Source organism: Nomascus leucogenys, chromosome 6 (genome assembly GCF_006542625.1).
Source record: "Nomascus leucogenys isolate Asia chromosome 6, Asia_NLE_v1, whole genome shotgun sequence".
Lineage (NCBI taxonomy): Eukaryota > Metazoa > Chordata > Mammalia > Primates > Hylobatidae > Nomascus > Nomascus leucogenys.
Window position 1 is genome coordinate 5894878 of NC_044386.1, and position 26428 is coordinate 5921305.

At 48.0% G+C, this 26428-nt stretch overlaps 1 protein-coding gene across 1 annotated transcript in view; it reads left to right on the forward strand.

Moving 5' to 3' along the window:
* The window catches only part of UBE2QL1 (ubiquitin conjugating enzyme E2 Q family like 1), a 44426-nt gene extending 22415 nt beyond the window's left edge, over positions 1 to 22011 (forward strand). The window contains exon 2 of the mRNA XM_030813900.1: positions 20635 to 22011. Coding sequence (XP_030669760.1) covers positions 20635 to 20766 — 132 coding nt within the window. The 3' untranslated portion in view covers positions 20767 to 22011. The remainder of the gene's footprint in view (positions 1 to 20634) is intronic.
* Positions 22012 to 26428: the final 4417 nt, after the last annotated feature.

Consider the following 26428-nt stretch of genomic DNA (forward strand, 5'->3'; position numbering starts at 1 on the left):
AGAAGGCTGGAAACCTCCCAGGCCTCTCCAACCCTGATGATTTCACTACTTCCTAATCTCACTGGCAAAGCATATCTCATCGTTTTTGGCTTACATATTTTCTATTTTATTCAGGTGTAATATCTTTCATACAGTTGGGTTTTTGTATTTTTGGGGGGGAGGATTTAGGGGATGGGTTTTGGCCACTTGACTTTCTCATTTTGCCCTTGGTCCATTTTTCATTTGATTGTTATTTATCTTATTATCTTTAGGAATTTTTTGTCAAGTTGATTCCCAGCCCTCAGCATTTGTTATCTCTTGCAGCATAGCCCATTATCCTAAAACTCAGTGTCTTGAAGACACCAACATCTCTTCTCTCCTAGTTTCTGTAGTTGAGGAATCTGAGTGCTGCATGCCTGGGTGTCTCTGGCTCTGGGTCTGTCGTAGAGCTGCAGGGGAAATGCAGGCCAGGGCTGCTGTCTCATCTAGAGGTCTGACTGGGGAGGATTGGCCCCCATGAGCACTCATGTGCTGGCAGCAGGATGCAGTTCCTGGGTGGTGTTGGCTGAAGGCCTCAGTTCCTTGCCTGTGGGCCTCTCCATGGGGCAGCTCACAGCATGGCAGCTGGCCTCCCTCACAGGGAGCTAGGGAGAGAGAGAGAGGGCACCCAGGACCAAAGCTGCAGTCCTTTGTGGCTTACTCTCAGAAGTGACTTTCCATCACTCCGCCGTCCTCTGTGCAATAGAAGCAAGCTCAGGTCCCTCACACTCGGGCAGGAGGTCAAATAGGGAGTGAACACCAGGAATCAGAGATCCTTTTGGGACAGCTTAGGGGCTGCCTGATATAGGAGCATAATATTTCCTGATTCCGTGGTAAGATCTTGTTTTCATTGTGTGTTCAAATCAGTTATGGATGTATATATAAACTATCACATTTTTACACATACATAATAAATTCTGGCATACATGTTCATGTAAACCACATTTTTATTGTGACTTTCACTTTTCATCTCAGGCATAGGGAGAGGTTAATGATAGCCCGCCAGTCCATCCATGCAAGGCCCATGGGAGCCCATTCTGTTTCTAGCACATATTATTAAATACACTTCATCCTGTCAGGTGTGTCATGTCATTCCGTGCATATGTGTGTTTCATCAGCCCAGCCAATGCCGTCCTCTGTGCCTTGCTCTGAACCTTAGTTATTTCACCCAGAACTTGGGCTGGTGGGCTGGCTGTGTCACTGTTTGTGTGTCCGGCCCATTGCTTTTCACACCTGCATATTTTTCCAAGAAGTGAATTGATCACATTTTGCTCATCCACTCCCCTGGAGATGCCAGCAATCTCCCACCTCCCTGTGGTCTCAGGAACACGGCTACTCACCTGCAAGCGGATCTTCTGGGCTTGATGCCCAGCTGTGAGCTCACAAGTGCGCGAGCCTCAGTATGTGGATTGTCTTGAGGTATTGCCAGAAACTTCCAGAATGCCTTTGACATTCTGGAAGTGGCCGATCAACACACTTCCCCGCAAACACCTGGCATCATCCTCCTTTCTGTTTTGCCCCTTGACAGGACCCTAGGGGCATCTAACTGCTGCTTTCCTTGTGCTTTCCTGGTGACTGGGATCTAGACATCGCGCTGCATCCTTGTCAGCCATCCAGGTGTCTTCTTTAAACATCTGCTGATCTTCTTTCCCTTCCCTACGTTGTGTCCGGGTTGTCTAGCTTTTTCTTCTCAATTTTCAGAAGATTTTTCTTTTTTCCAGGTATTAATTTTTTGTGCAAGTGTGAGACATCACAAATATTTTCTCCCCAAATTTCCTTTATCTTCTTCTCCTTCTCATCTTTTATTGTGGAAAAAAAACCTTCCCTAATTTTGAAGAAGTTACATTATGATCGAGGCTGTTTGGGAAGACCATTTCCCCACCGTCCCATCACGAGGCATCCTCCTGAGCCTCCTCCCACTGGCTTTAGAGCTTTTCCTTTCACATTTTGGATTTCATCCATCTCGAGCCCTTCTCCATGCGAGCTGCCAGGTAGACACCCAGCTTCCTTTCTCTGCAGTAAACACTTTCCTTGACCCCATTGCCTGAGCCACCTGGTCTTTTCCCACGGCTTTCTGCTGCCATTGTTATCCCATGTCAGTCCCATGTAAATACGATTCTCTCTTCTGCTCAGTTCCCTGATTTTCCTGCTCCTGTATAAATATTACACTGCCTTTAGGAATGCGGCCTCCTAGTCCAACAGCCAACAGACTACGACCCCCTCTGCTCTTCCTTTTCAAAATCATCTTAGCATTCTGTGGACCTTGTAATTTTTCAATTATTTGTCAAGAATTTTACTCTGATCGGTGAACTCTCGTTTCCACACAAGAGCATACCCTGAAATCTCAGCAGTTTAATACAGGAAAAGCATATTCTGGCACAGAGTCTAATAAGAGCCGGTGTCTGCTCTCTATCTGGAGCACACGGCCTCCAAGTTCACAGCAGCAGTGGGTGAGAGCAGGGTGAGGGGAGCATGTCGGCATCAGCGCCCGAATGTCTCCACCCGGAACACATATGCCTCCTTCTGCTCACCACCCACTGGCCAGAACTGGCCACATGGCCCCCATCTGACTGCAAGGGATGCAGAAATGTAACGACCCACATGGCTATTTGTGGAGCATTAACGCTCTCTAACAAATCCAGTTCCTCAAAAATAGCTGAGCCTTTAGGATTTTCTATGTAGGCAATTCTAGCATGTACAAATAACGAGGTCAACAGAAAGTCACATCCCAGTGACGCAGAAAAACTCAGTACCATGAGAGCCAGGCAAACAAAGCCAGCACAAAACTTATTTTTGCTGCTTCAAATATGGAGATTGAAGAAACTTGATTTCTTGCTACCTTTGAATCTTACCACAAGCCAATGTAAATATCACAATAACAAAGCCAGGAAAATTAATCTGTAAAATTGTTCTTATGCCATTTAAAGTATCATAAAATACACCTGGGATTAACTTTTCCATTACTAGGAAAAGGGCAGTTTTGATGACTTACTTCTTAGCTCCCTTTGACATCTGATTTAGTGCCTTCCACAATAGGCCCTCAAAAAATTGTTGGCTGCAAACGTGACATATTGCATACAGCCTTTTCAGTAAAATTAAAAGATTTTACCTTGAAAGTCCAGTTTTCTGAAAACATTTACCTTCTAAAAGATACTTATTGGGAAGCTGAGATCAGAATTTGAGTGCTGGCAGAAGCTTTAAGCCTGTAGGGCTAAAATGATGTTGCCTGTGCACGTGGCGTGTAGTGGTACAGCCTGAGGGCTGGCAAACCACAGTCTGTGCCTGCATGTGGCTCTTCCATCCAGCATGGAGCACCCATGCTTAGGAGGTTAACAACCAGGAGTACATGCTTGGCATGGGAAGGGGGCATGCTATAGCTGGAAAAGGTTGGGAATTCCTGGCTTAGGAGGCGTTATTGAAAAATTCCCAGAGCCAGCAGGGTGCTGGTATTTCTTGCCAATGCTCAGACATCACAGGGCTCCAACTCCAGTTCCAGGATGAGGCTTGGGTTGGTGAGGCACTGACTGCCTCTTCCTGCCTCTACTTCCGCAGAGAAGTTCCTTGCTCCTTCATTCTTCACTCAATCATTTGAAAAATCCCAAGTGCATCTCCCTCCTGGGTGAGAATTAGATGACATAGTGTGTAAAATACTGTGTGGGACACATTTTGGAAAATGGCAACATGCGTACCATCCTTTCTTTGGAATTCTAACTGTGGCATGCGGGGGCCTTCAGACTCATAGTGATAACCCCACAGGCTTCATCATTCATTCCTCAGTAAATAAGCTTGAGCACCTGAGAAGGGCAATGAGCACTTGAGTACTGGGATAATGCGTGGTGGGGCACCACCTGGAGGTTCCGTCATCACACGTGGTGAGAAGGGACTGTGAGCGCAGTCTCCAGAACCCAACTGGAGTCCCACCAGGTCACAACCCACCTCCAGCGCCTACCAGCTGCATGGCATTGTGCAATTTACATCTGTGCCTCCGTTTCTCTGTCATGAGGAGAAGCTGGAGCAGTCTTTCCCCAATGAGGATTGAGCATGTGTGTGCATGTGAAGTCCTTGAGGCAGTGACTGGCGCAGCTTTCCCTATATTCTATCATAAAATAAACAGTGTTTGAAGATTTCAAGTGACGCTTGTAAAAATCACCGATCGAATTATTTTCTTTAGCTATTATGATTCTTAATCAAAAAGCCAAGATTGTATTGCAATGCCCTTATACAAATAAAAGAATTAAAATCAGAACATCTCCCAAAGTAATGACCTAAAAGTAATAATAGCCATCCTAGTTGCTTATAGAAAATCTCTTGTTAATTTTATTAGGTCAATCAAAAGCAGTCCCTTAGTTTTCTAAGCTTTTCAACCAGAGACTAGGAATTTGAATTTAGAATCAACTTCTTCTCTTGATTACATTCTGAAGACTCTTTTATGATAATAGAACCCAGCATTTTCCACAGAGATCCCCAACTTGCTTTGTCTACACTGACTAAGCTATCTTATGCGTATCTTTGTCCCCTGTTTCCTTGCAAACATAAAGTCTGCTGGGTTTCATTTACACTGGAACCATCACCTGTATAACACCAGCCAGTCTGGAAAGGTGGAATGATATTGTGTAGCCCTGAAATGGCTTCAGTACATTCCTTTTATCCAGTATTTGTAGCACACTGCTGGGTGGAGTCTCACTGAGAGCTCTTAATTTAACAAGAAACCAGTGTGAGCTGAGGGCAGGGGTAGGAAGGCAGGGCCGGATGATGGGGAAGTGTGAGCGTGGGGGTTGGGGGGCAGTGCTGGAGGAGGCAGGGGCATGGTAAAGGGAGCATTAGACTTTGGCCTTGAAGCCAAAGCTCTGCCAGGTACTGGAAGGGAACTGGCCCTCCAGCCTGCAGCTGGAGAGGACCCCGCCCACCAGACAAGCCCCGCCCCTGTGGAGCAAGCTGGAGAACCAGCTAGAGCAATGATGTTCTGGCCCAGAAACGCACAGGCTCTCCAGGGCCTGGCCCCTGCTAATAGGTGCTGGATTTGACCCCAAGACCTGTCGGAAAGAATGCTTTATGAAATACACTTACTTTTTAAAGTATATTAGGATAACTTGTGATAAGTTCATCACACCCATTGAAATGGCTCAGAACACTTTCGGGACTTCAAAATCAGGGTGGGGTATGCCTGCTTAGTCACGGATGAGTATCTGGAAAGCTCAGGGGAGCCAGTGGCACTGGGGCTCCCTTCTTCCTAGCAGGCGGGGCCTGAGCAGGGAGGGGGTGGGGTCCCAATGTTTGTGCAGAGGAGGCACCTCTGCTGCCTCTGCAGAGCCTGCACCTCAGCAGCACCTCAGGAGCAGCCAAGGCACAAAGCAGTCAACGCGGTGCCCTCAGGGCAAATGCACCAAGCATGGTTCCAGTTTATTATGAGGTGTTTGGTTATTAAAAGTTTTTCAGCACTTAAAGGTCTAATTTTCCCACGGGGGAAAACATCCCATTTTAAGAATGTGTTTGGAGTTTGCCCTCTGGGTCACGGAGCTCCTGGATCAGGGTTGCTGCAGGAAGAAGCTTTGCTAGGGCTGTGCTGTCCTGACTCAACGAGACAATGACCTCATAAAACTGAAACATCTGGGGGGCCCGGTTAAAGAGCCACATGCGGCACCCCTCAGATGTACGCTATTTTACCTGCTCCTAAGCTTACTATATAATATTTGTGAACTGCTGCAGAAAGCAAAGCACGCTCTGCGAATACGTGGCAGGTTTGGGGCAGTACCTTTTGGTTCCTTTCATTGCTTGGAGTGACCTTTGGTCACATCACATGAGGGATGCCCACTTGCTAATTAATGGGTTTCCTCACAGGAAAATATAGTTGAGATTTATAAAAACAAACGGCGTTGTCTTCACTGGACACTAGCTGCCACCAATAATGATTTACCATTCGCAAGGACAGGAGTGGCCCCCTTTTGGCATAGAGAGAGTGGAAACATCCCCTTCCCCTTGGAAACCAGACCCCAACTCCAGGGACCCCGAAATTCCCACCTTCACCCCATCCTTCCCAGGATGGCTCACATGGGAGCCCACAGACACCAGCTCACGTCAGTGCTGGAGGCCCACAGTCACATGAGGGTGCCCTGGGGAGGGACGGGGCAGCAAGTAGGACCCTCTACACACCCCCATGCCTACACCAGCGCCCACACTCTCAGGGCCAGTGATCACCATGACACTGTCTCAAACAGCCCCCCTTGTGTGCTTCTCCATCCTGACCTCCACGTGCCCCCCGCAGGCCTCGCTGGGCCTCACAAACTGACTTGGGCCTGGCTGTGACCTCTTCCCAGTCACCCTGCCACTATTGCAGACAAGTCGCCATTTTAGTCATGCCAAAGATTCTTGGTGAATTGCACGCGGAGCACAACCCCTTGCACTGAAGGTCAGCCTGCTGAGGACAGGTGCGCCCCGAGGTCAGCCTGCTGAGGACAGGTGCGCCCAGAGGTCAGCCTGCTGAGGACAGGTGCGCCCAGAGGTCAGCCTGCTGAGGACAGGTGCGCCCAGAGGTCAGCCTGCTGAGGACAGGTGCGCCCAGAGGTCAGCCTGCTGAGGACAGGTGTGCCCCGAGGTCAGCCTGCTGAGGACAGGTGTACCCGGAGGTCAGCTTGCTGAGGACAGGTGCGCCCGGAGGTCAGTCTGCTAAGGACAGGTGTGCCCCGAGGTCAGCCTGCTGACAGGTGCGCCCGGAGGTCAGTCTGCTAAGGACAGGTGTGCCCAGAGGTCAGCCTGCTGACAGGTACGCCTGGAGGTCAGCCTGCTGAGGACAGGTGCGCCCGGAGTCCCTACAACCACCAGCCCCACCTCCAAAACCCAAGAGGCTGGACCTGGGCTTTTGGTGACATTCCAGACTTTAAGGAGCTGGTTGACTAGAAGTCAGCGGGGCTTTGTTCAAAATAAGGAGGTTAAAAGAGAGACCATTTAGGCAGAAAGTTGATGAGCTGGATCTTACAACATCCACATGGAGACAGCAGCTGCTGGCCTGGTGGAAGTGTCCAGCAGGACGTGGGTGTGTGGAACTGGCATTTGGGTGGCAGGGAGAGGCTGCAGGTGGGAATTTCAAGAGTTACCCCATGTGGCATGTGTAAGCCAAAGACCAAGTGGGCTGTTGACCAAATCTGGGTGGTTCTTTGGAAACAAACTGTATATCCAAGGCTGTTTCAGGAGGTTTCATCCATATCCCATATCGCACAAGTTGCAGCTTCACTCAGTGCCTCAAGAAAGCAATCCGGACAAAAGACAGACCTGGTGTCTCCCCAGAAACCACCCTCCTAGAACAAAGTCAAATACCTGCTTGGCAGGTATGGGGGATCTCTAGGGGCATAAATTAAATCTCACATCTTTATGAGCACAATTCTTTCTTTTAAAAATCAGAAAAGTAACAAAGTAGGTGAAGTAAATAATCCATGTAGAGTCTTACTATTGCTGTGTTTTATTGCAAAAACAGACTATTTGAAAAAGTGACCTATCTTTTATAGAATTTGTGCCCAAATCATAATATTTTCACACTGAAATTTTACCTGAAAATGTATCTGAAAACTTCCAGTGGTTCCAAAATCTCATTTTTTTTTTTGACGTTGCTGAATTTCCTTCTGCATTGTGAAACTCCAGCGCTGAGCATGCTGTGTGACATGAGCTTTCTCTGTCATTGTAAGTAACATGGCTTGGAAAGAGAGCGCAGCCGTGAACTGCCACCGTCAAGCGCAAAGCCTCCCTGAAGCCACCTCAGCAGTGAAAGCACCAGGCGCCGTTTACCTGGGTTGCCTGTGAAAATCATGCGTTCCTTCTTGATGCAGTATTTCTAGAACAACTAAGTTTGGGCTTTTTGGTCAAAGTTGTGAAGCTCCTGCTAGCAGGGGCAGACAGCGAATGGTGGCTGCCTCTGTTTTGACAAATTCATTCCCAGGCTCTGATTCCTGTCATATTTCCTAGTGACATTCTTGGGGTCTCCTTTTTTTTTTTTTTTTTTGGACTTTTCCCTCTAACAGCATTGCTGTACCTACTGTCTGTGCTGAGAGAACTGTTCCACAGCAAGGCTGGGCCATAGCAGTGGTGAAATGAAGTGTCCCAATCACCCAATGGCACGGGTGATCAAAGCCACAGCAGACCACAGGCAAGGGCTTAGGGCCACAGGTGGGTGATCTCCTGTGCACGTGGGAGAGTGATCCTAGGAAGTGCAGATGCCTTCTGTCAGGAAACAGGCAAAAGGCAGGAGACATGGCGAGTGGGTGCCCATTGGTGCCTCTGATCTCCCTGGCACACCTCCACTCCCCTCTGCTACCTTCCTGCTCAGGGGCTTCATCCTTCCTGGGAGTGAGGAAGGCCAGGCCTCATGACAGAGCTGCCTGCCCTGGGGGTGTCCCTTCTATCGTATGCAGCATCAGGAGTGCGTTGGATCCCCAGTGCCTCATCCTGAAATCAGGAAGGCGTGGCAGGGTGGAGGCAGCCGTGGGCATCTAGGGACACACAGCACGGGAGGCCACAGAGCTGAGTGAGCAGAGTCCCACCCGCCGGAACAGGAGGGCGAAAGTGAGAATTAAGCCACCGAGAATGGGTGGGCTGAGACAGCGATGGGGCCCTGGATTGTCTTCCTGTTCGGTATGTGTTCCAAGAAGAAGGAAAAACATGGAACGCTGAGGAAGACCAACTGTGCAGGGAAAAGAGCTGGCCGGATTCTGATCTAAGAGGTCAAGTCGGGTAGGAGAACACCATTGTTTCTTGCAGGTCACTCACTGAGCATAGGAGCAGACAGAGCTGACTTCAACTAGGGGTGACTTCAGTAAGAAAGTGGAGGTCTCTGGGGCTAGTCAGGGAAATGTGTGCCTTAATGGAGCCGAGTCCAAGGAGTAAAATGTTGAAGTAAATGAAGAGGTGCTGATGTCTGTATCCTCCGTTGAGTCTGTCCATCATAACAAGGGCAGAGGCTGTGCTCATTAAGACTTTTCCAGAATCCTCTGTGAAGACAGCTGGAATGATCTCACAAGGAGAAAACACAGCCCGGGGGGCGGGGTGCGGGGGAGGTGGTCTGCTTTGTGCTGAGTAAGTGTTTCAGGCTTGAGAGTGGAGTGCAGCATCCTGGGTGCGGCCCAAGAAAAGCAGCTTCCTTTTGCATTCTGGACCTGGCCAAAATGACAAACACAGACTGCCCCCATCATCTCGGAACAGAGACTCACGGGGGAGGTCACCCGCCCTGTTCACCACGTCAGGCAGATAGCATGTGCCGAAGCCCTCACATGTGCTGCAAAGACCAGAATCTATGTAGTAAAGGTAGACTCAGGGCCCTGATCATCTCGGGGCTTACATAAACCGTGTGGCAAACGACAGGATGGCTGGCCAGGAGCTCCCTGTTGAGATGACGGTGAGAGAGACACAGGTAAGTGGTGACCAGGGAGCGTCCCGTGCCAGGGGGCACGGCCAGGCGGGTCACGTTTTTTTGTTTGTTTTTTGAGTGAATGGTCAGTATCTTGTTTGCCTTCTGTTAAATCCGTGACCCTTCCCCACGTTTCTGAGAGCTGGCCTGGCCTTGGGGTTCAGAGTGTGGCCTCCGAAGCCAGGAATTCCTGCACTAGGATCCTGGCCCTTGGCCACTTCCTAGCTGAGTGACTCCAAGCACCTTATTGATCTGTGTGTCTCCATTTTCTCGTCTGTAAAATAGAGCTGATGACAGCAGAGCCCACCTGTTGGAGTGTCTCGGCATGGTTTAGTGAGAGCATTTGCCCCATCCTGAGAACAGGGCCTGGCTCAGACAGCCCTCGACACAGCCACCACGATGCCACTAATGAGCATATCTGTCACTTCCCTGTCTTAAAGTGCACATTAATGAAACCCACTGGGATCCGGCTGCCTATGCGAAAGTATTAGTGGGATCTCCAAAAAATAACCTTGAGAGGATTATCTCATATCATTACATTTTTAGCAAAAAGTTCCTTTTTCTACGCTTGCTTCCTCCAAGAAAGTACCATCTGTTTCAAAACAGATTCAGTAATTGCTAGAACTTTCTTTAAAATGTAGAGGCAAGTGCCGCTTCTGTTTTGTAAGCGCCCATGAACTGTGCCTTTGGTGCTGCCAGAGCTGGAGAATTTTGTATAATATTAAGTAGAGTGGCTTCGCTTTAATTCCTTACAAGTATCACCAAAGTGTACACGAAACTGATGCTGGCTTTGTCATCCTGAGAGGTTTCACAGTTTTAAGAAAGAGTTTCTGAGTGCCGGCATTACCTAATACCCCGCTTGAAGTCTGTGGGGTGGCAAGCATGTCATAAACCTCTGGGGGTCATGGCTAAGCTACACTTTTTTAAAGAAGCAGATTTTTCTTAGTGTGCAAAGAGTGCTAAAAAATAAGGTCAAAAGGAGTTTTTAAAGTTTTGATATTATGATAAACCAAGTCACCATCACACATCTCAGATGACTGTTTTCCAAGAGTTGGCCCAGAGCATGCTTCTTGGGCCATTTCACCTGTGCACGCTTCGTTGCAGCTGCACCCGCCCTAATCCCCCTTTTCTAGATTTCTTGCTTCTCCTCTTGACTGTCCCCAGCCAAACACACCCATCCTCCCAGGACCCCACAGCCTTCTCCTAAGACAGCATCTCTCTGCAGGCCTGGCCCTGGGTCACTTGGCATGGTGGCCCACCACCTCCATCCCATCTCGCCTTGCACGCCAGGTGCTCATTATCCCCATGCAGGAGGTATGGGCAGGTAGTGACACGGGCGCAGCGACTAGGTGCAGGGAGAGTGACCTGCTCACGGGCCTATGGCTAGAGAGCAGAGAGGAGGCACGCTCCCCTCCCCGCACACCTCTCCCTGCGGAACCTCATCATTTAGGTTCCCTGGCGTGAGGTCCCACCACTATACGCAGCAGCCTCCTGCCTGGATTTCTGTGCACACCTCAAAGCCAGCCAACCCAAACAGAACTCAGTATCTTATCCTAAAAACCTGTGCCTCCTGGGTCAGAAGCCTGGAGTGGCTCAGACCTCCCACTGATCCTTCCCCCAGCCCTGCCCACATGGCCTTAGTTGAATTCACTGAGTGGCCTGTGCCAGGCCCGCACCATCTTCTCTGGACCATGACAATAACCTAACTGGACAACACCCCAAAACTGACCACCACACCACCTCCCAAATGACCCATCCACAAGGAAAACGTGGCCCAATGTGCTCCCACCTGCAGAATGGGTGCAAGTGCTGAGGCACAGGTGAAAGGCCTCTCTGTCAGCTTTATGCCTGCCGTGGGCAGAGTTGTATCCTCCCCAAAATAATTGAAGTCCTACCCCCTGTGGCTGTGAATGTGACCTTATTTGAAAATAGGGCCTTTGCAGAAGTCATTGAGTTGAGACAAGGTCTTGCTGGGTGAGGGTGGTCCCTAATCTAATGACTGGTGTCATTGTAAGAAGAGGGAGATTGGGATACAGAGACAGATTCACAGAGAACACCGTATGGCAATGGAGGCAGAGATTAGAGCGCTGTGCCCACAGGCTGAGGCACACAAGGGTGCTGGCAGCCCCCGAGTGCTGGAACAGAGTCCTGGAGCAGACCCTCCCCCGGGCCCACATCTCCATGTCAGACTTCTGGCAACCTGAACTGTGAGAGAGCACATTTCTGTTGTTTCAAGCCCCCAATGGGGGTGCTGTGTTCCAGCAGGCCCAAGAAACTAAGGCATCTCTCATCCCTGCCTCGCCCACCTCCACCCCCCAGCAAGCTCCGACTCCCGGAAGCCTCAGGATGCTCACTGCCCACCCTCACGTGGCGTCTGCTCCTACTTCCCCCTCTCCTGCTTTCTGATTGGATCATTGCCACTTGTCTTTTGCATTCAGCTCCTGAACCACCTTCCCCTGGAAGTCTCCTCCACCCGTCTGGGCCTCCAGCCCTGTTAGGTGCCCCCTCCTGCACCCCCACACTCCACTCTAGAGCACGGCTTCTCCACAGGGCTATTCAGCCCCCTGGGGAGTGCTTGGCAATAGACAGAGACATTTTTGGTTGCCACCACTCGGGAGAGGGGTACTAGTGGCATTCAGAGAATGGAGGCCAGGAGGCTGCTGAACAGCCTCAGTGCACATGGCTGGGAACGACCCAGGGAGGCTGCCGAACACTCTGCGGTTCACATGGTCAGGAATGACCCAGGGAAGCTGCTGAACACCCTTAGTGCACAGGAGCCCCCAAGCCAGGAATGATCCAGCTCCAGCGTCAGCAGGACCCAAGCAGAAGCACTCTCATCTAGAGGACACCTGCTCCTGCAGAGATACCAGATGTTTTCATCGTGTCTCCCAGCTCCAAGTGGGAAAACTGCACATCCATGGTTGCGCACCACCCACCATGCCAGCAAGGCCTTCCTGCTGCGAGTCCAACGCTCTCTGATCAGACCAATGATGCCCTTGTCAGCACCCAAAGAAGAAAAGACACATGCTTACCGTGTTCTGTACACTCTTCCACATCTTCATAGGCTCAAACACGCCTTCACAAATGATAGCCCTGGCCGGGCACGGTGGCTCATGCCTGTAATCCCAGCACTTTGGGAGGCCGAGGTGGGTGGATCACTCAAAGTCAGGAGTTCAAGGTCCACCTCGCCAACATGGTGAAACCCCGTCTCTACTGAAAATACAAAAAAAAATTAGCAGGGCATGGTGGCGCAGGCCTGTAATCCCAGTTACTTGGGAGGCTGAAGTAGGAGAATCACTTGAACCTGGGAGGCGGAGGTTGCAGTGAGCCGAGATCATGCCACTGCACTCCAGCCTGGGTGACAGAGTGAGACTCTGTCTAAAAAAAAAAAAAAAAAAAAAAAAAAATGAGAAGCCCGCAGATGTGATGCTCAGAAGGTGCGTTTGGAGTGAAGGATCGTGTTCCCTGCTTGTCAGCAGGGTGCAGCCAGCCTTCTTCCTGAGGACACCGCATCACCTGCTGGGACTCTGCTCGCCTCTCCTGGACATTCACAGCCCTTCCGCCCCAGTTCCAGGCCTGGAAACATTCTCGCTAGAGAGAGAAATTTTACTATAATGGGAATGGGTTTCCCAGCGCACTTTTTCTGCAGAAACTACATATCTCTATCAAGGTGGGAGCAGGGCCATGGAGGAGAGTGGTCTTTTCCACCTAAAGCCACACCAAGGGCTGGTCCCCTTGTGGCTGATCCCTGTGTGGCTGGTCCAAGTAGCCCTGTGGCCCCTCGTGCCCCACCACCCAATGCACTGTCTTCTATGCCCTCAGATCTGGTGGGATGTTTTAGTCATCTACTTTGTGAAGCCACTTCTCTGGTTGCCTGTATGTGTTTGGCTCGGGTGTGAGTCAACAGGTCTCTGGGGCAAACAGTGCGTTCTGAAAGTGTAACCAAAAGATCACGTTTATGGCTTCTGAGGTGACTATTTTGAGTTGGCACTTTCCAGAAACCACTCAACAAATTTTTTAGCTACCAGATCTAGGAACTAAATCACAACTAGTCATGGGGGGTGCGTATGAATGAGTCTGTTGTTGGTGTCTGAACGATGAAAGGAACCCCAAGCCATATTGGGCACAAACTTTGAGTGAAACCCAACAGGCCAGGCTTCACGCAGGAAGGTCACGCAGAAGCCTGAGTGGCCCGTGTTGGCTTCGGAAGGGCGGCAAGCAGGGAAGTCTGGTCCGCATACTCCAAGTCCTGGTTTCCTGGAGGGAGTTGCCCAGCCTGTGTGGCTGCCTCCAGCCCTTTCCCTGACGATTCTGGGCCCCTCCGCAGGCTCTGGCCCTGAGGCTACCTGTCTTTGGTCTTGCCCCTCAGGGCACCCTCAGCTCCCATGCGCGCTCTTCTGCGGTGCCTCTGCCTTCAGTCTCTGGAGCCCTTGATTTGAACCCAGCTCTTCTATAGCCCTTGGCAAGTCGGTTAATGGAAGCCCAGTTTCCTACTCATTGCAAAGGTTGCCCAGGTCAACATTTAATGAGATGAGATGTGAAAACAGCCACGCGGCGGCCGCACATCAGAGTCAAGCTGAGCATGGAGCAGTCACCGCGGCACTTGTGGGCGGTGTGGGGACTCAGCAGTCTCTGGAGTTGCCCTTCAGACAAAACCTCGACATGACCTCACTGGCGGCTCATCGGCTCCAGCCGCATGTTCCCACCCTGTCCTTTTCCCCCTCGCCTGTTTCTGCTCTCCCAGACCTCTCTGCTTGTCCCCTCCCTGCACTGGTTGGTGCTGGGTGGGGTTCTGACAGATTCAGAGCCTACCAGGCTGAAGCTCTCCCTGTGCAAAGGGACCGCCCATCAAACTGGCTCGTGTGGCCTGGGGCTCCCTCCACTCAGCCAAGAGCCTTCCCTCGGGTTACTGTGGGCTCTAGTCAGCAGCCATTCCACAGCAGGGGGCTCACATCGGTCCCTGCAGTTTGAATGTAACCACCATAGCCACCTGCATGTGCATACATGAACACACATGCTCACATGTGACACGATACATGTGTATAAATACCCACAAACACACAAATGAGCACACGTGCACACATACGCAAATGCACGTGTATGTACATGCACTACTCATGTGCACATGCTCACATATGCGCACATATGCGTACATGCATGCACACACAGCCAGACCCACAGTAAGGACTATATTCACCTTCTCTGGATCCTTCTGTTTCCCGTCTCATCAGACCAGACCCAGCTGAAGTCCCCTGCCTGTCAGTGGCTTAAGTGTCATTGATCTGACTTGGGAATGTGTTTCTTAGAAGAGTCTGATCTGTTGTAGAGTCTCATTTGTCCTTTAGAAATTTACAAGTTGATTTTTTTCTAGGATTTGCTTTGAACATTAAACCTTAAAAGAAAGGTGAAATCCCCAATGTCTTTCCAAAGCGGACCTCCTTTGAAAGATGCCTGTAAGCATTGGCTTTCCTCAAACCAAGAGACTAGTGAGCTTTAATTTTTGCCCCCAGATAGAAGTTTTAGGGAAAGCCTAAAATGAGTCTTGCACACATTTACAACCCATGTCAGGGCGTTCAAGGTTATGAGTGCTTTTAGACTGACAATTACTCCTTCAAAGACTTTAAAAACAAGTAGCAGCTCTGTAATTTTGGCTCAGGAAATGAGTGCAGGAAACTCAAAACTTTACGTAAGCAGTCTGAAAATTTTAACTATTTTTAGAGGGCAAAAGTCTGTAATTCATAGGCAAATGAAACACAAAAATACCAAGAAAGTATGTTTGCAAAGAAAAGGAATGAGAAGAAAAATCTAATCAAGTAAGAAGTATAGAATTAACGTATTAATGTCAACCTGTTAAGACAGACATAATTCAAAAGGCTAAGAAATTAGCCATGTAAATGCAATATACTGAATTTGCCTGTGGACATTTTTGTGACTGAATAAGTCATAAAATCTACATGAAAAGACAGAAATGTTGTGCGTTCTTTCAAGAGAACCGAATGAAACTATCTTTACCAAAGGAGAAGAACTTCTGTGATAGTTGAAAAAATAAGAAGCCCCATTTATTGTGTTCACCCTGTGCCTGGCATTGGGCAAAGCATGTTTTATGTCTTAACATATTAAATTCTTATAGAATCCAATGCCACATAATACTATTGTAATGCTGATTTTACATATGAGAAAATCGAAATTCAGAGAGGTTAAGTGATTCACCCAAGGTCACACAGCCAGGAAGTATTGGAGCAGGGATTTGAAGCCAGGTCTATTGAATTATACAACTCCTTCCCCACCAAATACACACACAAGTGCACACACACACACACAGACACACAAACACACACACTTAAATTCCATGCCCAAGCCTCCCCCTGCCCCAAGCATCTGAGTATAGTGAGCCATTTCACACCTTCAATTTGGGACCCCTTGTCCTCTCCCACCATAGCCTGGTAAACACCTGCCCACCTATGTCTCAAAGCTCAGCTTATGTTATTGTCAACAGAAATCTTTCTGAACACACAAATCACCACTACCACCCCTCTTCTCTCTCCTTTCTTTCTCTCTTCCCCGGTGTAGAATCCATCATACCCTCTGGGCTATAAGTTCCATAAGGACCAGAATTATTATTCTTAGAAAGCTCTGCAGTCCCAGTCACCAACACAGTTCCTGACACAGGGAAGACCAGCAGCAATCGTCTGCTGAATGAGTAAAGAATGAATTGACTCTTCCTGCCTCTGGCTCTTTCAGTTCTACACACCAGTGGATCTCAATCAGGAGTGATTTCACTCCTGTGGGGACATTTAACAATGTCTGGAAACAATTTCTGTCATTACTCACAGGATGCTGCTAGCATCTAGTGGGTAGAGGTCAGGGGTGCTGCTAACTTCCTTCCATGCAGGTATAGCCCCTACAGCAAAGAATTACCTGGCCCAAGATGCCAACAATACCAAGAGTGAGAGACCCTGCCTGCTCCACACCCTCTGTCCCAGCAGCTGCAATATGCCTGGTTATCTGCCCGTAATGGACTCTAAGCCCTAAAGGCAGAGACCTGGCATCACTTTGTCTTGTTAGACCCAGCACCCAACACATTGAATGAATGCATAAATTAATAAATGAGAAACATTAGACAATTGAGGGAGATGCAGACGTGCCAGGCTGAAATTCAAGTACACGGGGGCCGAACTGGGGACTTAAGTTTGGGGCCACTTGTCATCTTGTTAGCTGTGTTGAAATGTTTTCATGCTGAATCATTGCTATTGGCCCTCAAAAGGCCATAAGGGAAAAAAAGAATCAAATCAAAGTACCACCTACTGGTTTTGTTTGACAGATGCAGCCCTGGAGAATTGTATTCTCATTAACACTGCTTGACTTCTATATTACAATGAGACTTTTAAGGTGGTGATGGCAAAATCCTGTAGTTGTTCATAAATATACACTTACTGTGTGTGGCTCAGGAAAGAGAGGAAGTGTTACTTCTCAAAAGTGTTACTGTAAACTCTGAGTGATAGCACAAAGCTGTTGTAGTGGATGAGTGAAGAGTCACATCCATGCCTTTTAACATTAAGTACAAGTAGAGATATTTTAGAAGAAATGAGAATTATTCAAAGGAAATATCTCCGACTAGATTCTTTGATTATTAGTTAAATAGAAACAGACAAGGGAGAAAGGTAAATGTTATGAAAATAAGAAAAACGCTATTAATTGTATGAAGTTCAAAGTCCTCAGTATTTTCAAATGCATTATCTTATTGGATGTTCGTCATGGTGCATGACATGGGTATTGTCTGCACTTGATTCCCAGAAGTTCACATTTCAAGAGACTGTATCCCGGAAGGATGAATGGGAATGCCCAAACACCTGCAACAAGCAGGGAACATGGATGGAGGGGTCCTCCTCTTCTTGGTGCAGTGGGCGCAGAAAGGGCATGTCAGAAAAACAGCTCTGTGACCCTGGCAGAGCCAGGAAATAAAGGGGAAATGCAGGGAGTGGCTTCCAAGTCCAGCATTTCACGGTGTCATATTTAAACAGCCAATCAGGAGATGAACCTATGGAAAAAAACTGTTAATTGTAAATGTGGGTGTAAGAGACAGGAGATGAGATAAGAGCTTCTTATCAACAGTGTAGTGCAATAAATGTGCTGAGCCTCTGACTGGCTCATAATGGGCTCTGTCTCCCAGCTGTGGAATTGACTGAGCACTGGGGTTTCTGTTCATAATTCTTCCAGGGAAGAAAAGGCAACAAAGAGTGGTCTGTTCTTCTGGGGTTTTGTTTGTTGTTTCTTGTAACAGTTGAGACTTTCACAAAGAATAGGCAAAGTGTGGGTTCTTGCCAAAAGCCACAGAATATTCCAAGATGACTGTGAGCCTCTATTTGTCTAGCTACCTTTAGTTCAGGATTTTCAAATAATGCCATAGATTTTCAGTATTGTGGACAAAAAGGATAGAGATGGTTAAAATATGCATTTTCACCAAAAAAAAAAAATCAACCCTTGATACTTGCTGTCACTTGATGCAGAAATTGATGCTGGCTGGGCACACTGGCTAATGCCTATAATCCTAACACTTTGAGAGATCAAGGTGGGAGGATTGCTTGAGCCCAGGAGTTCGAGATGAGCGTGGGCAACCAAACGATACCCTGTCTCTATAAAAATATTTTAACTGGCTGTATGTGGTGGTGCATGCCTGTTGCACCAACTACCTGGGAGGCTGAGGCAGGAGGATCTCTTGAGCCCAGGAGATCAAGGTTGCACTGAGCTATGATTGTACCACTGCACTCCAGCCTGGATGGATGACAGAGCGAGACTCTGTTCCAAGAAAAAAAAAAGAAGAAATTGATGCTAACATCCTCACAAAGACGTGAAAGATGTGTTTTCATATGTTTAATAAGATAACTTTGGACTTTGATCTCAGCCCACAATGATGATGATTATGAATATATCAGCTCTGAGTGGTCTCTTTTTATCAAGCATAATTACATGGCATAAGCAAATATGCTTGAAGTTATAAAACTCAAAATAGGAGTCAATCCTAGTGAGGCATGGGGATGTTGCTAGCAGTCAATAAATGGCCATTTCCTGTCATCTTTTCCTCCGTTCTTCCTTCATCCTTTTAGCAACTCTTCCTATGTGAGTTATACAGCATTTTCGAAAAAGTGTGCATGGTGGCACATGCCTATAATCCCAGCACTTTGGGAGGCTGAGGTGAGAGGATCACTTGAGGCCAGGAGTCCAAGACCAGTCTGGGCAATATAGTGAGACCCCATCTCTATAAAAAATAAAAAATTAGATAAGTGTGGTGGCTCACACCTGTAGTCCTAGGTACTCAGGAGGCTGAGGCAGGAGGATTGTTTGAGCCCAGGAGTTTGAGGTTGTGGTGAGATACGATTGCGCCACTGCACTCCAGCCTGGATGACAGAGCAAGATTGTGTCTTTAAAAAAAAAAAAAAAAAAAAAAAAAAAAAAAATTTAAAAAGGAAAAGGTTCTGCTGCCCCCAGTGACCCAGTGACAGATGCACAAGTGAGGCCAGAGGGATATCCAGAGCGGGCAGAGTTTGGTAACCCTGGACTCCTGACTCCTCAACTACGGATCGGCCTGTGTGTCCACTGTTGAAAAGACAATTATTGAAAAGGAAGCCTAGATAGGCTCTGAATACAGGCATGTGAGATGGCCTCTTCCACTCCACGTTTCAGGTGATTGGGCACTGTCTGCCCAGGAGATTTAGAGGCCATTGCAGCTGCCTTCCTATTGGAGTTGTCAGTGGGTTATCAGAGAGCCAGGGTCGGGTGGATCATGCTTGCTGGTGGCCACACAGACCCGTGTGGCTTCTGCCCTCTATGGCTGTCCAAGGCACCTGGCTGCTGTGCGTTGTAGGAGCTGCTGGCGGGGAGGCCTGGTCCCATTCACATCCTGGTACGTGCCCACAGTTGTGCTGTAGCACCAGTGCCCCGAATTGGGAGTGCGGAGGGTCTGTTCAGAGAGAAATTCTGTTCGCGAAGCTTCCTGAACAGCAGGCGATGGTTGGTGATCGTGCGCCTGCCAGTAGATGAAGCTCAGCCAGTTCTTCCCCGGCATTTCTGCCCCATCTGCAAAACATGTACATGGGATGCCCAAGGAGAGGAGCAGATCTTCCCGAAGAGCCTGGGGGAGGCTAAGTGGAAGTAAATGTGCCTCAGAGGCTAAGGGAACGTTTCAGTTGATCCACCATTAAGAGACTTAATGAAGAGTAATTGAGGCTGGAAGAGCGAGAGCTGCCACAGGTCCAACTGAGGCCAGCATCACCCCGAATCCTGGTTGTCTTCCATCTGCTCCTCCCCTCTGATGCCAGATGTTCCACATTTTCCAGGGCTTCCCAAGATACCGTCACATGGGCAGTGTTGCCTGGTTTCTTCTTCCGCATAGTCCAGAGCCCTCTTGTGCCATCATAAGATGGGTCAGTCCCTTTTGGCCACTGCAGAGACAAGTGCTCTGTCCTTGGGAGCAGAACACGCCTGGTCACTGTGAGGGGGCATGGCCCTCTCCACCAGCCCCACCCCCTCCCGGGATCGTGTGACGAAGCACCTGCCCTGACCTCTACCCTCTCTTGGACCTCGAGGATGGGTCTGTTCTTCCATGCAAATGTCCACCGTCACCTCACAAAATGGTGCTGAAATGACATGAATTCCAATAAATTCACTAATGGCTCTAGAACTTGAATTTAAAAAAATAGAGTTTTTATATATTAGTAGAAATATACAAATATACACTCTCTATAAATATATTTATCTTCGCTGTTATGACAGACGAATTTGAAGCGATAATTAAAGGCATTCTTTTGAGGGAGGGAAAGGAAGTTCGAACAGTATATCGCCTCAGGGAGAGAATGCTTGGCTGTGAATTGATGCCCTTTTGGTGAGGCCGGCCCCTCCTGCGTGTCTCAGGAACTGGGGCAGAGATTTCTCTCCAGCACCGTGGAATGAGCAAGTTCAGATTCAGCCAGTGCTGTGTGGGGGTTTGTAAAGACAGCACCCCCCTCCCCTAAAAGGCTGCCAGCCCCAGGCTGCCCCATCTGTTTGGTGTCAGAGCTGAATTGTTCTGCACCTGGGCAGTGAGGCTGCCCCCACCCTGCAGGTGGCCAGTGCATTGCATTGATTCAGACGTCAGAAATCCCCACGACTCTGTGTGTTTTTAATAAAGATGGTAGGAAACAGAATTCCCAGTGACGTTCTAACCTGGTTTTTCTTTTCGTCTCACGCAGGGACGGATCTGTAGAAAAGCTGGCAAATCAAAAAAGTCCTTCAGTCGCAAGGAAGCTGAAGCCACCTTTAAGAGTTTGGTGAAGACGCATGAAAAATATGGTTGGGTGACCCCGCCCGTGTCCGACGGCTGATGTCTGCCGCGTGCAGTAGACGCCCGAGCGCCTGTCCACACACACACCAGTACCCTGACATCTCCTTAACGCTGTGCATCCTCCACCCTTTTTTACTCCAGCCAGAACTGCATCCTGAATGCCAAGGAGACGTTTAAGTTATTTATGAAAAGATGTGTTTACAGAGAGGAAGAGGGAGCAAACGCCGTTCGGATTATGTTTCGATTATAAATGAATGATCACCTCGAAGTCACTTTAGAACACATGTTGAGATGGTGACATTTCCCAGCCTGCCTGCCCCTCTGCCCACCCCGGTCACGTTGCCCTGAGCTTCTTTCCATGACAGCAGCTCCGACGAGCCGGCAGGAAACTCAATGCCCCTGCTGGCTCCATTTCCATGTAAATGGCGCCGTTCATATTTCATAGGGACGCCGTGCATCGCCGCCGTGCGTCCCCCGCACGTGTTTGCTGTGCTCTGTATCTCTGTTTTTCTTCCTGGAAGGTCAACATAACTTGAAAATGTGTCTTTCTGTGGCCCATGGTCCGCTGTGGTGACATTTAGACCTCATTTGTGCTATGACCTTTGGCTCATGAAAACACAAATTTAACATTGCCAGGTTCTAGTGATTTCAAACCACAACTGCCCACTTGGTGAAAATGTGCTCTCGATGCTGATTTGTGGTGTGCTGCTGTCCACAGATAAACCAGTGCCATTAGATGGAAGGCAGAGGATACTGCGACCACCCCCGGCAGACGGTGGCGTGGACACCGGGTGCGCCCTCTGGGGCTCAGAGCAACGGATGGTCAGCTGCGAACAGTCTCGTCCGATGTTAGGAAATGGTCCTACGGCCGCGCCTTTGTGTTCCTGTCTTCTCTCCACCACCAAAAGCAAAAGATGATTTCCCATTCACTGCAGTCATCTGACTCGTTTTATTATCTGTGCTAGTGACAATGGACGTCAGAACTGCCAAAGGATACCAAGTGATCATATGATGATTTGCATGATCGGGTCTATTTCACCCAATAGTCACTTGTGTGTCCCCTGAAATTGGGATGGGTGAGCACCCTTGCTGTGGTGTAAACTTCCTGTTATTTAATCTCCCCATGGTTTCATTTTTCTCTTCTGTTAAGTTACTTAGAACTTTCTAAGAAACTCCATGAAATGAGGAAATACTGTTTCTAATAATATGAGGAAAGAGGTAAAAATGTTCATTCCAAGTGGAAAGTCTTATTGGACACATTTTAAATAAAATCATGCATACCTGATACACTGCCTCAAGGATCCAGTCATTGCGGGCTATCGTTCCATTTAAAATATTTCAGATATTCTTAAATTATTTAAATATTGCAAATACTACAACATGTAATTCCAGAGCAGCGTTCTAAGTCAGGTACCAGAAATGAGTCTTACGAACCCACAGTCTTTGCAAAAATTCAGTAGATTGAAATAGTCCCCAGAAGCAGCCAAGGAGCTGAAGGGATGATTGGATCAAGTTCAGATGTTGCCAATTGTATCTTACCACTGTGAAGGAGGAAAAGTCTTCCGGGATAATATATTCAATTCTTCAGGCAGTTTTGCCTACTTGGGGACCTGCCCATTGGTTCAAGGTTTTCAGAGATCCAAGAGGCCTTGCCTCAAAGAACAAGGATTGGCGGCTTTCAGCACAGCTGGCCATTCACCAAATTTATTGTTACTTTTGTTTTTCTTTACCACTTTCTTATTTGCCCCCAAGTGCACACAGGCAGCTCTGCCAGACCAAAATGACAGTGTATTAAGAATGCGGGGCCTGCTCAGGTTCCCTGTGAGTCATAATAGTCGTGAAACTTGATGACAGTGAACTTACGATGTTCATTCAACCAACCGTCTATGGTGGCATTCTCCATCCTGGAAACCTGACATTTGGCTGATGGTCTTTGGACCCTGGAGCTATTGGTCATCATGGAATTACACTGTGGGGATTAAAGACCTAGGACAGAAACATCTTGCTAGGGAAAGCACCTGAGTTTATTCCTTTCTAAATATTTTCCTCTTCTAATGAAAACTAAAAGCAGCTTTACTTTAGGGGGAAAAATATATCCAAAGGCAGGTCATTTCAGTAGCATTTATTAGCTGATTGAAAAACAGGTTCACGGTGGTCTCTGAGAACTGCACCAAGGGGTGCAGCCAGGAGACTGGTCTGACCCTGGGTTGGGCTGGGTGACAGCCGGCGACAGAGCAGAGAGACACTCAGCTCAGTGTCGCTCCTTCCATACACTCAGTTTGATTTTTTTTGCATGGCACTTCCATTAGGTTTGTTAGAAACTTATAGAAGAAATCAATTCTTTAGTGAATGAAATACCATTTTTCACTTCAATTGGTAAGGATTTCTCATTTTAAAAGCAGTAGAAAGTAATGTAAAACTCGACCATTGCTTGGACTCTTAGGAGTGTGGACTCCCTTTCTGGTGGACTCCCTTCGTAGGCAAGCGTGGTGGTACCCAGCCATGGAGGCAACCTTAGGACACTGAGCACAGGCCTGGCTGCCCGTGCCTTGGCCACAGCCTCCTTCCACCCCGCTGAAGTGGACACCTGCTTCTGGAGCCCAGGGTGAGAAGGAGAGGCCTGAACCCTGGGGCCACAGTCCCACACAAGCCAAGAAACCTATTCCTCTTTGGACAGACAGCGAGCGGATCATCAGACAGTGGGTGCAAATGTTCATGTCCCAATAGCTCCACACACCCATGTATCTGTGGGAACTCAAACCAAGCCAGAGCCCACAGAGCCAAACAAACAGAAAATCACAAACCCCTCTGTCCTCTTCTCAATGCAAAACTCCTTCCCATCCAAAGGTTTTCCTGAACCAATCACCCTTGTTAGTGGGTAGCTTCTCCACTGCTGGGTAAGGGCCTGCATGTGGCCTGTCTGTAACTTTCTAGAAGACTGAGAACTGCTTATGCCTTAGGGAGTTCTATGTGAGCAGCAAGGTTATTCCCCCCAGTTACACACACATGCACAGGCACCAACACTCCTGCAAAGACTTGCTGTTTCTCAAATCCACTACTCAGAAAAACCAGGCTGTCAGCTTAAAGTTTTCAGATCCATCTGCCAAAATTTGACCTTCTTTAAGAGGAAAATATGTAGACGAGTGAAAAAGACCTGGGATTGAAAGACAAAAAGCCCTGTGTCCGTGCAACCCTGGCCAGTCACTCCACCTGCCTGAGCCTTGGCTTCCTCAGCTGTGTGCTTCTACCAGGTCAGTGTGGGAATTGGCCAAAATGACGCAGCACAAGTGCTTTGGAGAATAAAGATTGTCAACGAAATGTAAGTGTCATTTTCATAGTATTAGGACATTTACATTACAGCAGGCTTTAATTAGAACCCACTTAGATATCGACTCAGAATGATCAATTACAGCGCTTAAAATACACGTACCTGGTTATCATATACTTGCTTTCTGTCCCCAGTTCTTACATTAAGTCAACCAACTGACCCAAAAATCAACCAATAACTAACTGGCCATCTCTCCACTCACTCAGCATTCTCCTCCTAAACGCAGGGCATGCAGAAGATTAAGGTACAGCCCCTTCCCTGGATAGGAACTCAAAAGATAGGAATAGCACACAGCACCAGCACCAAGCAAGGCAAGTGCCAAATTGCATTGCAGAAATTACAGACATTGTGCAAGTCCAGAGATTTTCTGACTGAAAATCAGTAAGATTTCATGGAGTAAATCAGGTTTGAGCCATGGCTGGGCAAAGGGAAGAAGGGCAGGTGTGGAAATGGGAGGGGCCAAGGGCACCTTGAAAGGGAGAGTGGACTCTGTCCTCACTGGCCCTGAATGGGAGAACTGGAGTCTCCTTGCCACCTGTCACCTGCAGAGACCCTATTCATGGAGCTGATTTCAGGAAGCAGGACACGGTCCCACCTGACAGCCTAGCCCGGCGTGTGGAGCTTGCCCTGTGTGTAGCAATTATATTTCAGTGTGCCCATCCAACAGCATGCAAAATTTTAAATGAATTTGCTTTCTAAAGGGGCAGAGCTTACTTCCTGACTGTAGTGAGGGTAAAGCCACTGAATCTGGAAGACCACTTAGCCTAATTTTACACCCTCTGCAGTGAAGGAGGCGAGCCCAGAGACTTTGAGGGGCTTGTCCACAGCAGGACAGGAGCCACAAGGCCACTGCCTTACTGTGGCTTTCTGATCCTTTATGTTGCTTCATGAGACCATTAAGCAATTCATGTCGCTGTCATCAAACACACAATCTTCACCCTACCATTGAATCAGTACAGTCACGAGTCTTCCAAGCCAGCTGAGAAACACCCACAGGATCCATTCTGTGCCCAAAGCAAATTGGAGCAAAGGGCAGAAATTCCCTCCAATTGTTTTGGGAAGCTTCTGTAAGGGGCTTGGAGCTCAGCCCATGGGACCGTAGTCAGAACTTTGTAATTTTTTTCTCTGAAGACACTGAAATCATGTACAGCTCTGTTCTTAGTTTTCTGCTAGGTTCCACTTATCCTTCTAATTTTTGCAGCCTCTAGTTTCCGTAGCATTGAATATCATTTTTAAGCCCAGGGCCTGTCTGATCCACAGAATGTGGTCAATAAACTGGAAAGGCAAACAAACTCTGTTGACATTCGGGAAAGCAATAAGTGATGTTAGTTTGGTTCCAGAAGAAACACGGGAGCAAAGTGTGCTGGCCAAACAGCAACAATCAAAGCAGAGGGAAGCAAGATTTTCTTTCAAGGTCATGATAAGGCTAGACAAATAGAGTGCAATGAGGGGGTCAGGTGCGAGGCTGTCCTCCCAGGTCAGTAAGGCCGCATGGAAGGATAAAGAGATCCCTGCACTGCCCCCAACCGCCAATTCACCCTGTGTCTCTTGCAGAATTAAAACCAGGAGGTGGCTTTCTCTTTCCTTCTACTGGTGGTAAATTAAGTGACTGTCCTACTTTGTAGACATGCAATCGTTTTGTATCTCTAGATCTTGGGCAATCACTGGTGATGACACTAATTGAACTAACACAGAAACTGCTGTCACCTGATGTGCTTGGTTTCATTCCTGCCTGCCTTCTCTACAATGTGACTTCATTTCATGAATGTGGTTGCCATTATGAAGTGCTAGTATGCTGATCTGTATACCAAGAGTGACTGCGAACTTTCAGACTCTCACTGCAATTCATGGGGAGACTTTGGTGTATCCTGTTTCCAGAGTTGTCCTCTTCTGTGATCCTCAAAAGAAGAGAAAAAAATGCATGTGGCAAAACTCAATATGAAAGAAATGTTTACACTGGAAGATGGTGAGTGCCTGAGTCAAATAATCTAGAGGCACTGCCCTAATGAGAAAAAAAAATGATTCTGGAAAATAAAACTTTAAAACCAATAAACATCTTTACACAGAATGCTTCCTGCGTCCCTGCATGGTCTGTGTTCAGTAATTCTCAGGATTTATCTGGGTCTGCACGTGTGTTCTCCCCGCGGGCCGTGGTGAGTGACTTTCTGTCACTTGGCACCCTCTGATCTTGTGTCCCTTGACTCATTCGTGGTTTGCCAAATGAAAACCTTGAAGCATATCATGTGTATTCTCCATAAAAATCAATGAAACGTAACAACCAAATCTAATTAATCTAATCAGTGTGGTTTAGATTTCTCCTTCAGCTGCCATTTGCATTATAAAGATTCTTAAACATTATTGACAAAGATTTCCA